This window comes from Pungitius pungitius, chromosome 1 (assembly GCF_949316345.1).
Source record: "Pungitius pungitius chromosome 1, fPunPun2.1, whole genome shotgun sequence".
NCBI classification, from domain to species: domain Eukaryota; kingdom Metazoa; phylum Chordata; class Actinopteri; order Perciformes; family Gasterosteidae; genus Pungitius; species Pungitius pungitius.
In genome coordinates, this window is record NC_084900.1 from 24444210 (window position 1) to 24460680 (window position 16471).

The following is a 16471-nucleotide window of genomic DNA, read 5'->3' on the forward strand; positions in this document are numbered from 1 at the left end:
TACTAACTCACTCTTCCTTCAGGCTATGGCAGAGGAACGCACAGCAATCATAACAATCAGAATATAAATGTGGCCAAGAGAGGCGGAAAGGGAGGGAAAGAGAGCGTGCCTGCACAAAAGAAATCAAATTATAAGCATGACAATAGTGAAATAAGAGGGACAGAGGGAGGAGAGAGAGTTGCGTGAAAGGGTGAAGAGAGGGCAACGGAGGAGGAGGGCAGGAAAGTGAAGAAGATCAAATAAAATTCAAGTGTTGCCAAAAGCCACAGCCATTGGTTTAGCTTGAAAGGGGAGGAGGGAGAGGAAGAAAGAAATCATTAACAAACATCTGTTTGTCTCTGAGTGCGAATGAATCAGCCTCCTCTTTACCTCTCTGCAATTCTCCTCTGTTTGGAGAGGAAGAAGTGAAGGTAGATAGCGTGAGAACATACAGTTCATCCCAACAGCAGGCTAGCAACGTTATATCATCAGCATTTCTGAATCCCACGCGAAGGAGGAATAAACATTCAACAAACTACGTTTATTTTGGTCCAAAAGTTTTTAAGTGGGAACATCCCACACATCAAAATATGTCCTATATTTCACTCCTGTTTACAACAACAACAACAACTCGCAGAAATCATCCATTCAAAACTCTGCACAGAGTTGAGGTACAAAGGATGGGCATGCTCAGCATCCAAGCACAATAGACATGTACAGTTTAAGTGTATATACATTGCAGATGAGTGTAGGTGCCTAAATATGCTCTCCGTCCCATTGAAGACATCAGATAATCAGCCACAATGTAAACTAAAAGGGTCAATAGTAACTCAAATGATGTCATCTGGGTTATTTCTGTTTGGAAAGAACTAGGGGAGTGCAAACATTTTATTTCATAATATCCTCAGTATTCCACAACACAGTTTCCTGGGAAATGTGAGGATACTACAGGTGGATGAGCATCATTTTGAATCATTTCAACACAATGGTTAACTCCAAATGTAGGCCACAGTTGTCCAATTTAGCCAAACATGACCCAGAGTCTTTCATTCATGTGTATGTGCGTCTGTTTGAGACGGAGGGTGACAAAGATAGAGGCACAGAGGGGGGAAAGTTGATTATATATAGTTACAATAACTTCATTAAAATGCTGCTTTAACTAGTTTTGCTCCATTTGCCAGGATTCCATAAAAAAAAGTCAACACGAGGACGTACCCAAAAACTGTCAGACCCGTGGATTGTGGGGAAACTCGAGCATCGCTTTTTTGGACGAAAGAATCCTGGCATCTTAAGACTTTTACTTCCTACAACAAAACCCCGCCAATGCAACCCGATTAAAGACATTGCTTGATGGGAAAACTAGTGGCTTGTTTTTGTTTGAAACCAAACCAGTATTAGGGGGAATACGTTGACACTAAATGATACGAATGCCCTTTAAAGAGTAACTAAACAGCTCTGAGCGGCTTCCCCTCTGCGTGATACACCCACAACCATACCCAACTGTGATGTCACAGTTCACACCTGTGCATTACTGCTTCAAGAGAACTTACGCCACTTGAGGTCAGCAAACACAACATTTTTGGGTGGAATTAGGTTACTCTTTAAAGTCATTAAAACCATGTGGCAGCAATATAATGATAAAACTCGGTCAGTATCAAGAACGAAAAGAATAGAACACTGATAGCATTAACAACTCATGCTGCTAATTTTTTTAGTACTAATACTTAAGTTATTGGCATAGATGGGGCTTCACTATGGTAGATATTATGCCCAATGTTATTGTTGCGTTTTGAATTTTTCCCCAAACTCACCAAATCAATTTCAATACTCATTTATATATAAATTGAGGCATAAAAGCATAGAGGCGAGGGATCCAGGTTAAAAGGAAATTAGGCTCAGTGCATCCACAAACTGTACAAAACACATTTTCTGGGTGATTTTGTTCCGATTCCAACTCCTTTGTTCCAAGTCGGCTCAGGCCAGGCCTCGGTTGCTGTACGGTCAGTACACAGTATGAATAATGTGGAGATGCATTTCTGTAGGCCTGAGGATAAGTTTGAGCTGTTCTCCAGATGAAAAGTTGATGAAAGGTGAGTTTAGCCTCCGTCACACACCTGCTCATCGGAAAGTCTGCGTGACGATGTGCGCATTAGTGAACAAAATGAAAACAAAATCCCAGTGCAAAAGCAGTATTCCACTCAGGGACAAAGCTCACTCCATGCTATCCCAGATGGGAAGAAGTGTCGTCAACTCCTCCATTATCCCTCAAACCACTCGCTAACGGTCCTAACTCAAGCTTCCAAAGGACGTGTCGCTGGCTTCAGGGGAGGATGCGCGGCCGGGTTTGGAGCACAGAAGGAATGGGGAAGGAGCACAGAGGAAAAGGAGAGAATTACTCTTTTCAGACCGACTACTGTCAGAGGAATGAAGAATGAAAAATCGGACACAATCATTGTTTGGACATGCTACTAAGTAACAGCTGGCAGCTACTGTCATTTATTATACTGTAAAACTGGCAATGAAACAATACGCAGAGGAAAAGCTTTTCAGTAAAATCATTCAAGCAGGATGTTAATCTCACGTCAAGAAGGAAGCTGTGGTTTGCCTAGCATACCGCTACGCCTGGAAGGAGTACAGCTGCTAACCCTAACCTACTATTGGGGAGTTATGTGCTTACACTTTCTTGATGAACAGGGCGCCACGGGGACTTTGTGTGTACATGCTGTGAAATCTTGTTGTGAAGGTTGCCAGGTTTGGTAGAATTGTAACTTGTGCTGCATGTGGCCTTGAGTGATGCGGTAAAGAAAGCCGCTGCTGTCAAAATGACTGATCACATCTAATGATTTTAGCAAATTCACTAGAATTTGAGTGCCGCCTGATGACATCTCAATAACAATAACTACCATTCAGAGCACAATGGGGCCCGTCAGATATTCTGTTGGCTCCGTCTTGTTCCTTTTATACCACATACATCGACAACAGAATTTAGGCAAAAATGATAATTGGTATTACATGGCTGTTGTAGCTTTCCTAATTTAATGCCAGTCATTGAGTAATACACTTTAGCTCCTTTTCATCTGATCAATTCTGCTGTGTCATTAATGAAATAATAACATCCTTGTGGAGAATACCATTTGTTTACGGGTTGTGTGGTACTCACCTGCACTCCTCCAGCAACATTCACTACATGAAACACATGACAACAACAGGGGTCAGCGCTCAGGGACACACACATACACATACAGACGAGGACAAAAATACACAGGGCTGTCTTCTACACAAACAAAATGTGATTGTATAGGCTGCGATCCCCAAAGTATGTGTTTGCACTGTTACACTGATCACTGTTTACTTCCTACTTGAATGTAATGCGTCAAAAGAGCAGCATTAACAGAGAACATTATAATATATGGCAACAGCCCACAAGCTCTATGGATGACATCGTATTCAGACGCCGACATATTAGGCTCTTATTCCACACAGATTACCTTTAATGTTCATGCTGTGTGACGGGGTTATAACAGCTAGTCGAGTCGTAGGTGCTTTACAAATGCTGTGCGGAGGTGTGAGCGATCTGGAATTTATTTATGAGAATTAACAGTGACTGGTTTAACGCTGGATGTGAATTCTGGTGGTATATTGATTTATTAATCACCTGTGTACTACCAACTGGTGAAGAAAATCATCATCAAAATATAAAAATGAATTGTGATATTTAGGTGAGGTATCATAAGGTAATACAGACCTATATGAATATCTAATTTAGTAACTATAACAAGTCTGTATTTCCATAAAAAATATTTTGCCTAGAATATTTTCCACCAGCCGCCACTGGTTTGAATTGATTATTATCATCCACCTTAGAAAAGTTTTAGGATACCTGCTAAAGGTGGTGTAAAATCATTTTCACCACTACCATCTCTGCACACCTCAATGCACGGAAATGCTATTGTTCTCTTGGAGTAATTCTCTTCTCTCAAATACAACCTCGTACTTCCCCCTCATTAAAACAGGTGAGGACCCCTGATCCAGTCGCGTTAAATGTCCAAATACAAGCCAAAGGTTACAGGTTTTTGAAAGGAACATGCATCATGTGTGTGTCCCTCACTCTACTGACCTGGGCTGGATGTGCCTGGAGTGGCGGCAGGGGCGGCCCCTCGGCCTCGACTCACCAACAGCGCCTCTTGGTTTTCGGCTAGCGCCTGCTTTGCTAGGTAGCGTTCCCTCTTGATCTTCAGCTCGAGTGATTCGGGGACATCAGGCACGATCCAGTCGATGGCTCGCAGCACGAAGAACACCACATGCTGGATGACAGCAAGACATTTATGCTCCTTGTCAGATACAAGCAAAGGGCAATTCAAAGAAGGTAAAGAAATATCTTGAAAGCAAAATTTGTGTTTCTGCTTGGGTGTGATTTATAATTTGTCAAAAATATCCATTTAAACCACTTTTTCAAGTTTTCTAGTTTTTCCCTAGAGCTCTCAGCTATTCCTCACCTCCAAGTGTCCTTACAGCCTGTTTTGCTGAGCACCAAATCCTTTTTTGAGATGTAGCCATTGCTTGGAAATAAGAACTCATTCCACTAAACACAGACACAAGATTGAGCCGAAAACTCTGTAACTAATGATCAAAATTAAATGAACAGAGTGGTGTACGTTTTTAAGATGTATAAACTGAGGTTTACTCTACTGTTGCAAATCTCCAAACCAGGAATGCAATTGTAAAAAGATAAAAGAGGGGCAGAAAGCAAAAATCGCAGATGGTCACAGCCTGAAAAAGTGATGGATAAATAGAGACTGACACGGCTGAAATGGATGCAACTGAATAAATGTGGACTTGGATAAAGAGCCAGGGCCTAAGGTAGATGCTAAAAATACTAATGATATGTTTGAGAAGAAGGCCCAAGAAAATGAAACATGATAAACTGCCAACTACAAAATACTACTTATATATGTCGGCATTACACAAGATGGAAACACTAAAACCTAAACTAAGAGAGGGCTAAATTATTAGTAGTTAAATGTATGCACCTGGGAACAGAGGAGATAGGGATGTGGTTGAATGATGTAATATGTGGGCATTGAAATAACTGAAACATGCAGAAGGAAAAAGATGATGATATATAGACAAAAAGCGGCTCCTGTTATACCTCAAAAGCAATGATGAAACCCAGTCGGACGCCAAGAAGCTCCCAGTAGAACAGAGAATAGTCTCCATTGTTGTCTCTGAAGGCTTTATACCTTACAAAAAAATACAGTTAATGCAGAAAATAATGTGTAATGGTTGAGGTGTCAAACTCTTGGTTTACCTGCATTCAGACTATCAGCATTTAGTTTACCTGCACATGGGGTTCTCGGTATAGTTCCGTGGGGCGTAAGCCAACGTGAAGTTGACATATCCATTAAGATCATTATCAAACTTGTACTGGTAGAGCAGACGAGGTAAAAAATCGGATGTGAAGGCTATGAGGAAAGCCTGCGGACGGCAGAGAGAAAAACAACAAAACATTGTGTTTGAGAGGAGATCAGCGGCCTGTGTGGTCGTGTGGTGGTTTTTGATGGCCTCACGTTGGCGATGACGGACAGGTGGGACAGGGCCTCCAGGATGTTGAACCAGACTCCGATGTTCTGGGCGCGCTCAGCCACCGGCCGGCGGTACTCGCAGGCAAACTTGTGGGCGTCCAGACGGATTTCCACCCAGTTGTTGAGGAGGGCGAAGAGCGGAGCGAGTGGGAACGCTGCCACGAAGATGGTGATGAACCCAAACTGCAGCACTGTGGAGCAATGAGGAGCCAAGACAATTGGAGCCACTTCTTACGTTATTATTTTTTTACATAGGTTCATCGCGATTGATTTTTATAAATATTTGAATAGCAATGACATCATGCGCTCAGGCTACAGCAGCTGACACTTGCCCATTTCCAGGTACTCTTCAAAAAGGCCTTCACACTCCACCAACTTGTAGTCTTCCTCCCAGCGCCGGGGCTCACGGGACGCAGTGTCCCCCAGCACCTTGGCCAGAGTCCTCTTCTGGTGCCAGGCCTTCACTTTACTGTCAGAGCAAATAAAGATGAAATAAAGATGACAATAAAGTTAATAAATAGCTTAGATATTCATGCAGATGTTTAAAAAATCTGATCTTATTTTAGTTTTAAGCCTTTATCTCTACCCTTTTCATTTTGTGCACCCTAGTTACAGACAATAATCGAAAAAAAAACTTTATTACATGGATAACTGCTAGCTTAATTTCGACTTTCAGAAACAGCAATCAGCCCGGGTTTTTTATTACTTCAAAGCTGGAAACATTTGAAGTTTGTATGGTTTGTTTTGCTTTGCAAATGGAATCTCTGCCAGCACAATACGGCCTAATAAAACAATCCATATATGTAAAATATCTGAACCATATGGACATTTTAGCTTAATCCCGCTATATACATTTTTTTTTTAAACTTTTACGGTGGCGTATGAAGTAATGACACTGAACAAGTGCCATAAAATGTGTCCCTTTCATTGTCCAGTGGCAGAACCGACCGAGATAAGAGCAAAAATGTACGACTGGAAACAGCTGCTCTGACACCAAGAGGCAGCTGCTGCCACTCCAAGGACATCCTGCCACTGTCGGAGATTTCATTTAGCTAATATTAAACTAATATTTTGAATTGGGACGCAGCTACAACAAAACCAACAAGCAGAACAAATCTCACCGCCAACTCAATCTTAAATCTCCCTTTCTGACTGAAGGTTACTCTTTGGCTTACCAAAGCTCTCTGAAAATGGATTCTGCACTGACACACACTGTGTGTGTGTGAGCTGCAGAGCTGTATCAATGAGCTTTACTGCCTTAAATAAAAAGAGTTGCATTCAGGATGCAACACCTCAAAAAAAAGTAATGTATAGGTTTTAGTATGCAGCCTTTTAGATTACAAATATCACCGGACCTTGTTGTGCCCATTTAAATTCAACTAGTGGTATTCCTGGCTCAGAAAATATAGGAAACTTACGGAATTATGAACTCCTGAATGTTGTTGATGACTTGCTTTCCCACCATAATAATGAAGAGCTGCTCAGCCAGTTCAATGAGGCAACCGCCAGGACCACACTGCAATAGAGAGTGAAGACACACACACACATATATTTATATATTTATATCCCATTTGAAATTCACTAGAAAATGATACTCACATCTTCATTTCTCATCCCAAACAAGGTCCCATAGTTGCTGGGGTAACCCACAAACCTGCACACAAAGAGAGGAAGGAAAGTTCAAATCGGTTCTGTTCATTAATTAACATCCTCTGTGTCTGTTGAGACTTATGTCTCACCTTCCTTTAAAGAAAGCCACATAGAAGGGGGACGAGTAGAAGTTGACAAACTGGAAGATGAACACCTTGAAGATGAAGGCATTGTCATACTGGGTTTGTGTTCTGTGCATCTCTGTAACACAGAAAACATGGGCACAAGACACTAGAGTAAACGTAATGTCTTCATTTTATTCTTCACGTCGGTTTTACTCTTTTCTTAAGTGGTTAAGCGTAAAAACCTGTCTGTGCATGCTGTCATGTAACTTGATGAATATATTTTAATTTTAACTTATAGAAACAAGAGACAACACTATGTAAAACAAACCCCCCCAAAAAACTAGAATTATCCTCAAAAAAGTCCAATGGAGCAGAGTCGTTCAGTTCTTGACTTGGACTCATTCCGATTGACTCTTGAGTTTCTTCCACGGAGTCTGGTGGAATGAATCCTTAACACTGCAAAGGGGACGTGGTGTATAACCTCTGGGGACCATAATCGAGAGTTCATAATGTAGTGGCCATTATCAAGCAACTATAATCTTGTTGTGTTTGAGTAGAAAAAAAATGTCTTTATAGTACAGCTGAAATGGAAATGTTGATCTTCTGTTTATATTATTTATGTGTTTTTTTATCCTCTTGTTGTGTTTAGCTGTAAACAGCTACAATATCTTGTAATATATCACATTTTACAGTGACCACTTTGGCCTGTGTCCAGCATATACAACACCCAGAAATATTACACCCTATAAAAAAGGGGGCTGAGGGGGCTAAAAAAAAACTTATTTTGCTTTAATCAAGACTGGTGGCTTAGAAAATTTAATTATCCTGAATTAATTTCTTTCATTTAAGGCGTACACTCCCAAATTGCACAGTTACCTAACTTTGAAAAATTGTGGATGCCATATATGTTGGTGTGAATGTATAATTTGTAACCTAAGCTGTTGTACAAAAAAACTGCAGTGTTTACTTATGTATGTGTGAATGCTGCAGAAATAGGTCCTTATTTTAGTAATAGTTCAATATCCCTGTGATTATTGAGTGTGTTTAATTCCTCATCTTATCATTATGCATTCTATGTGTTAAAATTAATTTCATTTTATCATATTTTACATCATGGCATGTGCATTTTTTCCTTTCCTGTAACTGTAAACTGCATTTCTTGTGTAAAAGGTACTACACAAATTCTCTTATTAATTATAATTACTAATATATACTAAATATAAACTAATATTACCAGAGACTGCCGGGATCAAATTCAAACCATTGACGAGTCTCATCTTTTAGTTAGTGGAGATCCAGTGAGAGGCTGATATCAATATAGAGCACTCGTGTTGTTGCAGAGCAGTATTGATTCTTACCCCATTTAGTCAGCTGCTCGGCTAATGCAGTGTAGACCCGGCCCATCAACAGAATAAGGCCCAGATTCACAATACTGCTGGAGATGTTGGCTATGGTCCCTGCCTGGAGAGGAGATCTCACACATGTACCAATATATATGTATATATGTGTGTGTGTGTGTGTGTGTGTGTGTGTGTGTGTGTGTGTGTGCACATACCGACACGTATACAGACACACAGAGATGTTTGAGGGGCTGCTGTACACCCAGCTTTTCAACAAAACAATACATTTATAACACAACAAATTACACATCCATCGAAGAAACTCCGATATACCTCTGTACGCAGGACAGGGCTCCCAGTGCGGAACAACATCAGGCTGATGATGCCTCGGCACATGACCACCGTCACCAGGAAAATCATCACCACACACAGCTGAGTGGGAAGATACCACAACATTGGGCGGAAAACATAAACAGTTGTTAGATTATCAGTGTCAAAGGTCTTCTTGAGATTACGGCTATGAATGATATCGCACACCATCACAACAAAATGGGGCATGTCCATTCTAAACTGCAACACTCTGCATATTTGGAATATTTGTCCAGGTACCGGTAAATGGTCATAAACATACAGTATCAGATCATAAAGAGTAATAAACCGCAGTAATGGAACAAACTACAATGTGTTCATCAGATTAGAGATTGACAAGCCAATCTGGGAAGCCAATATATTTCATAAGGAACACTTTGTACATTGTGTCTCACCATCATAATAATGATCATGGAGCCAGTGAACATCCGGGACAACCTGGTCTTTTCTGGAAAGTAGGGCTCCTTCACCCCAGTCACTGGATTTGGCTCCATAGTCGGGGCCGTGGCTGCAAATTCAGGCCGAGGACGCTCCTGAGGGAACACAGTGAGCCAATGGGTTGGACTTGAATAGGTTCTCCACAGGGGACGCTTCTAACTTATGTATTAGTTATTATTATAATACATGTATGTATTATAAATTCTGTGTAAAAAGTTCCCGTGGACTTAAAGGGTCAGTGTGTAGTATTTGGCGGCATCTAGGTTCCAGATTATAAGCAGCTGAAGGGCCAGTGTGCCAAATGAGCATCAGAGTGGTCCATGCCGTAGAGCCGGTGTCGGGGTTGTTTTGAGCTATTGTAGAAACATGGTGGTGCAACATAGCCGGCTCTATGAAGAACACCATATAAACAGCTCGTTCTAGTTCAAGTAAGAAAGCAAGGATTGTGAGACCTCTTCTTCATGGAAGTCCATGCAGTCCCAGTGATGGGACAGGGTGGCCATCTTTCGCTTCCAGTACTCCAGGAAGGTTACGGCCCAGAAGGACATGAACACGCTGAAGAGGACTGTACCTGGGTGGTCAAATAGGTAGCCCAACTGCAATACAGACAGAACATCAAATGAAAGTACTTATGTAGTATAATAAAACAATTAAAAAAACAGGGTCGGTGCCAGAGGTTTGTTACCTTGGCCATGGTGCATGTATCAGACATGTTCCAGGCCTTGCATGTATTACAGAGAGGACACATCAGATAACTAGCTTCGCTGTTACAGATGTCCTTACTGTTGACACATAAGACACAGATCAGTTACAACGTTCAACATTCAAATTCTGATGCATCACTGACTAAACATCAACTGCAAAAATGAACCCTGCACTGAGAAACGTCCATCTTCCTTATTAATGTCATGGGGAGATTATCATTCTGCACCAACACTTCACTATCACATGAGATGACAGCGGCTAGTTTCCACGGACTGCTCTTAGTCTATTCTACATTATCAGGGGCGCTAATCTATAGTCTGAACTAATGAACCTCATTAATCTTGGACCTTGGGTTGTGTTCTCTCCTGAGATATTGACTTGCCGTTCTCGTTTTCTTTTATTGAAACCAACAGGGTGCCATAGAAAAAGAATGGTTAACACAAATCACCTGGTGAAGCAATATATGGGTACTTGACAGTGGGTTCCTCAATGCTGTTTAGATAGAGGCCACTCTATCTGAATAATTAGGTGGTTTGCTTTGATGCTTTGACTGGTATTTTGTACTTAATTACATACATAATTACATAATTATAATAACGTATATGTTCGACTGTAAATACAGATTTTGACACAATTCAAGTCGCCATCTAAGAAGCTTATGTCCGTGTTAAGTACGAAGTTGGACCAGCAATAGTGCTGGTTTTCTGGTCTTTAAGCAAAGGTTTGGAACTAGGTCCCTGTACGGCATTATGTCACCAAATATCGCACTGCAGGAACAAGACTCAGAGAACCGCTGTTATCTTCCATTAAATATTAAATAAACTAAAAAAAAATGTATTCCACATCCCAAGAGACAATTGAACAAATACTCATTTTTGGCAGATTGAAGATAATTTACAAAAGATTTTTTCAGGCCAATTTATAATTTGAAATCGTCCTTGACTGACATGGAGTGTAATGGCCCCACGACGGGGCATCTGTTGAGATTTTACTTTTGTGATTCAACAAATGAAATTTCTATCTGTGACATGATGAATAAATATAACAAGTGAATATGTTCTTCTATGTATATAATGGTATCATCATACTAATACAGTACTACCACCACTAATACAATAGAATACATATCAAAACTGTTGTAAAATTGGTGGAACATTTAACATGACATATCATCTAAATAAACTGTCTATTGGTCCTTCTCATTGATTTTGTTCTCATGAGTCACAGATGCAGATCGCGTGTAGTGTGTGGACTCACGCTGGTGCGTTGGAACCCATGGACATGACTCCAGACACAAACACCAGGGTTCCAACCACAGCCGCCGGCAGCAGCCAGGCTGTGTAGAAACCTGCAGGGACATGAAGCTCCATCAGACTGCAGCCATTACATTGCTGTTTGATGCCTTGAATGTCCCTGATGAAGAGCTTGGACAGACGATGCAAAAGAAGAACGTGTTTGAATATAACGTGCTTTACTCCTCTTACCAAGTACCAACATTTAAAATGTGCACTAGCTGGATCTCTCCTAGATACAGATACCATGCAGGTGTAGCCTAAACTGATGTGTTATACAGTGTGTTACATTGTTGAGGACTATTCATTTATCACAGGTTGACAAGGGCATAAATTAACCATAAGATTTTAATTGCGCACGTATCCAGAGTGAAGAAAAACTTATAGAAGCCTTTCAAATGACAAGTAGAAAAACGCTATCTGCTGATAAGTACCATGAGATGCAAATGAAAGGTCCAGAAAAGCTTGTGCAAACTATTAATTTCAAAGCACTGAAGCTAATGGGTCTAAATACAAATCCTTATTCACCCAGCCAGGCAAAGTAGAGTGCAATCTTCTCTCCAAAGTACTCCCTGATGTGGTCCAGAGGTTGGTACTTGTACCATTTCCACCAGCGGGCCCAATAGTGGTAAAGAATCTGCCTCTGGTTCAGCTCGTCGGGACGGATCTCGTACTTTGGAAGCTGGAAGGGACCCTAGAAAAAAAGAGCCGTTGATTAGAGAAAGAGCAGAGCTCAAGCTTCTGATTCGATCAAAGACAGAATAAATGATATCGAACCTCGTGCAGCGGGAAAGCTGCCATGTACACGCCTTCATTTACCAGTCTGTCCACACCAACCTCAGCCCTCTTCCTTTTGCCGTACACCGTCCTGGCAAGAATCTCATACACCTGAAATAGCACGACGACGCTCATTTCACGGAACAATCATTTCACAGAGTACATGCGCTGTAGAGAAATCCCTGTCACTCACAACACGGTGCCTCTGTGCGTTGGTGAAGTAGGATTGTTGGTCGTTGCAGCCTAGGAACCTACAAAAGAGAAACACATATACACTTTTAAAAATTGACAAACAATCTTAACGGATCCTAAATTTTTTTATTTTTTTTGTTACTTAGAACAGACCTGTTCATCTTTGACTTGCGAAAGGCACATGTGTAATAGTCCAGCGGCCTGTTCGGCACCGACTCCATCATCACGTTAGGTATGCACATTCTTTTCAGAACCCGTGCAGATGTGTTTAAGTCCAGGTTCGGCTGGGCCTGGAGGTCAAACACATAGCGATTCAGTATGGAGAACATCCCTTAATAAAAGTCAATATTTTGCTGAGAGCTGTCTTAAGAGTTTGTTTGAAATGTTGAAATCAACCGTTTTGGGGCAGTAAGCGTATCAGCAGCTAATCTGTCAGTAATGAAACAGGAAGAATCAACTCTTATAGCATTCTAGCAGTGGACAATGCGAGTCATTCTGCCGATATTGGGTTGTAAAGCGGCACGGTGGTTCACTGATGCCTCACGGAAAGTTCTGTGTGGGGCCTGATGTTCTCTCCGGGTACTACGGTCTCCTCCCATAAGGCCAAAGACACTCTCTGGGAGAGAGGTTAATTAGTTTTAAGTTTTAATAAGTAGTAATTAATTAAATGGCCCGCAGGATTGTCAGACAGGCAGTCCAGGCTTTACTCCGGCTTTACTTTACTCAAACAACCAATTTCTGAACAAAATGTATAATGTACATATTGAAATATTTCAGGAGAAAATATAAGCGTTCCAGCTCATAATTGTTGAGATATTTCAGTCTGGACACACACCGGAGCATCATTCATAAAACACCACAAACAGCCGCACTAACCTGCAACGGAGCCCTCAGACAGAGTTCCTCCGCATAATACAGCAACACATCCCAAGGAGCGCTCAGCTTCAGAAAATGTATCGTTTTCTTTTCATTTGCTGTTTCCTCCTGAAGGGAAGAGAGGCAACATAGACAAGTTGTAAATAAGGCCTGAAAAATAATGGTTAGGCTTACAGAGACTCATAAAGAGGATGATGATCTATAATCCGATGCACAGTACCTTTTCCATGAGCAATCCAGCGCTCTGCAGATTCTGCACAAACTTCTCCCTCCACTGTGCCAGCTGTGCCTTCCTGCGTTCAGACCTGTTGTTCTGCTCCGCTGGCGCCGCTTCCCCCTCCCCAGCGCTGCCCTGGCTCTTTGCCTTCCCTCGCTTCTTTCTCCGGGAGCGAACCTCCCATACCAGCACAAAGTCTAGACCCCGGATCCACAGAAAAGCTTAAGTGAAGGACTGACTCGGTCATCCATCAGTCAGCTTCTGACCAGTAATACAAGGAGAGATGCACAGGCTACTTACCGATTTTGGTCCGGCCATCTCTGAAGTAATTCCCCAGCTGTGGAAGTGGCTGGTTGCTTTTTGTATTGCAGTGACTATACATGGGATCATCATCTCCCACTTGGTCAACAGCTGCAAACTACACGCGTCCAAAGGCCCGAGTTATTATCAGAATCAACTAACCTAAAACAAGTCACAACTGCTGGCGAAAACAGACTATTTTATGTTCTCTTAACATGTGCATCATTTGTTCTTGTAGGACAGTTAAAGAGGTTTAACCAATGAGATGCTGTGCCGTTACTCTGCATCATAAAAGCCTCCACGTTGCAGTTATGAGGCCAGTCACAGTCTGATTGAGAAAAGCCTTTCAGTACAGATAAGTCACATGGCTAAACAAGACATTTTTGATGGTCCCAGCAATACGTGGTGTCTCATGCCACATAGTACCACTATGAATTTCAGATGTACTGCAAAATCTCAGAGAAGTCAGTGAGGGGTGAAGGGATGAGTAAAGCAGCAGGGTTGTGGACACTTTATAGATGTGCAATTACTTTTAAAAAAAAAAGATCTGGGATTCCTACAAAAGATAAAAACATGCAGCGTTATCAAACAAAAGTAAAATACTGCGTACACATCTAGCTGGGATGTAGCTCCCGTTCTGCAGGCTCCCGTAGCCCTCAGCGCTTGGTGCTTCAGCCACGTAGTCCAGATCCAGGAGGACCTCTCGGTCTCCCTTCAGCAGCTCTGAGCCCTTCCTCAACATGATGACACAGATAGCAAAAGGTACTGTGGAAGAACCCCATGATTACTACTGAAAGCATCCTCCGATGACACGCGTGCTGACGAGAAAGGGAAAAGAATGGCTGATACTGTACCTCTGACGTGGTGAAAACTAGGCTGCTCCCCTTCTCCTCTCCCTCTTCTCTATCTCTGCATCCGTCAGGCTCCACTGCTAACTGTGGAATACCGTAATAGACCTAGCATGCAGGCAGCAGCCGGCAGCATTTCAGCACGGCACACATCCCCACTTCGTAAATAATGGAATAGTCAGTGTGGGGCGGAGAAGGAGGGGATCTGTAGCACGCTCATTATGCAGGATATAACATGTTGGGGGGCAAACGCGTCTTGGATGTGAATGGGTGTTCACCTCATCCATGCACATGTTATTTTAAATGGTCAAGAATTGCACACACACATTTAAAGTTGCCATCAATGCCAGCGCTAGACGAGACGCTTCAACCCATTAAGCTTAATTTCCTGAGTTACGTCATCACAGGCACTAGAATTCAAATAAGGTCGGACGATATTCAGAGAAGCTCCTATTGGACAGCCTCAAACTGCATGAGCGCTATAGGAGACATAATTGGCTTTCTCCAAAAGCTCTGCTTCTTTTCAGTGGGCTGCGATGCTCCGGTCAAGACAGAGCTACATGCAAGAAGAGCACACGAGGAGATACATAAAGAGGGGGGAGGAAAACGGAGAGAGTGAGGTATTAAAATTGCATTAGAAGGTGAAAAGCTGTAGAGCACAGGAAATGAAGCACAGCAGGACTAACATCAGTACCATTTAAGGGATCGAAATACTGCTGTCTTTAAATGAAAATCCCTGCAAAAAAAGAAATGCCTTGACAAAATAAGACTTATTTTGGGACTGGTTTTGTCCAGTCTATACAACACTACCTCAACACAATCTAGTTCCAACTGAGATTCAAAGTCTTTTGAGAGGTTGAAATTGTTAATAGAAAACCTTTGAAGGGGGAAATCTGCAAGCAAGACTAATAAATGTCACATAAAATAGCAATTCAGTCATTTATTTATTTTAAAATAAAATGATAATACAGCCTTCAAATGTTGTCATTGGGCTTACATGCTGGCGGTATGACTTGTTACATTTGAAGGTTTCTAGTTTGAAGAATATGGGCAAGGAGGACCTAATGAAAGATGAATTATGGAAAGGGATCCAGTGTTTTAACTAGAGACTGAAATAAAGGACACACTCCCCTATATTTCGCTTTCACATAGTTCTGTAAAGTAGTGTGCAGAGAAGGTGGCAATTGATTTGTTTTTGTTTTTTTTTAAACATTAACTATTTGGTATTTGAATGGTTCTCCAAAATGATGAGGACTACTCATTGCACCGCTTTCCAAACAAAAACTATTCTTTTTTCTTCTTAGCTGGCTTTGTGCTGTACAGCCACAAAGCTGGAGGCCCGGTGTTGCCTGAGCTATGGTTAAATGCTGCAGCATTACGATCAACTTCATCTGGAACCAAGGAACTTTATCCAAATTAAGGAAAACAGTCCAAAACCAAACTAAGTCCTCATTTCCTGAAGGATGCGTACAATCTAAAGCACAGAACAGATTGTTGTCAAAGGGTTTAAAGAGATAGTTCATGTGTGACCTCTACTGGTGACCGTGAGCAACTCCAGCTCTATTGAAGAATGCAGCAACACGATATGACACTTATCAGCCAATAAGTCACATGCTTTTTTTGTTTATAAAGCAGAGGCTTCCATTCATCTCGGCATCATTTCCTTCCAGCTGCGGTGGTTGAAAAAGGCGTTCTGGAAGGTTTGTTTTCAAAATGAGTTTTTCAAGTTTATCAAATCAACAAAAGTCAGTATGGCGTTTTTGTGTGTGCAGCGTTCATACTGAAAACCCACCTTTGACTTAACAAGCGATTAAAGCAGGAAGGGCAGTGTGCAACATGAC

General features: G+C 41.6%; 1 protein-coding gene across 3 annotated transcripts; it reads right to left on the bottom strand.

Moving 5' to 3' along the window:
• Positions 1-499: 499 nt before the first annotated feature.
• ano11 (anoctamin 11) lies at positions 500-15009 on the bottom strand. Of its 3 annotated transcripts, XM_037480696.2 has the most exons (25): positions 14637-15009; positions 14393-14547; positions 13783-13900; positions 13486-13679; positions 13266-13373; positions 12543-12679; positions 12391-12448; positions 12198-12308; positions 11949-12114; positions 11386-11476; positions 10109-10205; positions 9876-10019; positions 9381-9518; positions 8950-9048; positions 8635-8737; positions 7301-7412; positions 7161-7215; positions 6980-7077; positions 5894-6030; positions 5547-5752; positions 5318-5454; positions 5129-5219; positions 4097-4283; positions 3140-3162; positions 500-2297 (listed from the first exon to the last, which is right to left on the bottom strand). In XM_037480696.2, exons 2-25 carry the CDS (start codon positions 14522-14524, stop codon positions 2271-2273), a joined length of 2769 nt encoding a protein of 922 aa, XP_037336593.1. In that variant the 5' UTR covers positions 14525-14547; positions 14637-15009; the 3' UTR covers positions 500-2270. The 3 variants fall into 3 exon arrangements, with proteins under 3 accessions (XP_037336593.1, XP_037336594.1, XP_037336592.2); XM_037480697.2 differs by lacking the exon at positions 3140-3162; XM_037480695.2 differs by having other exon boundaries at positions 500-3162.
• Positions 15010-16471: the final 1462 nt, after the last annotated feature.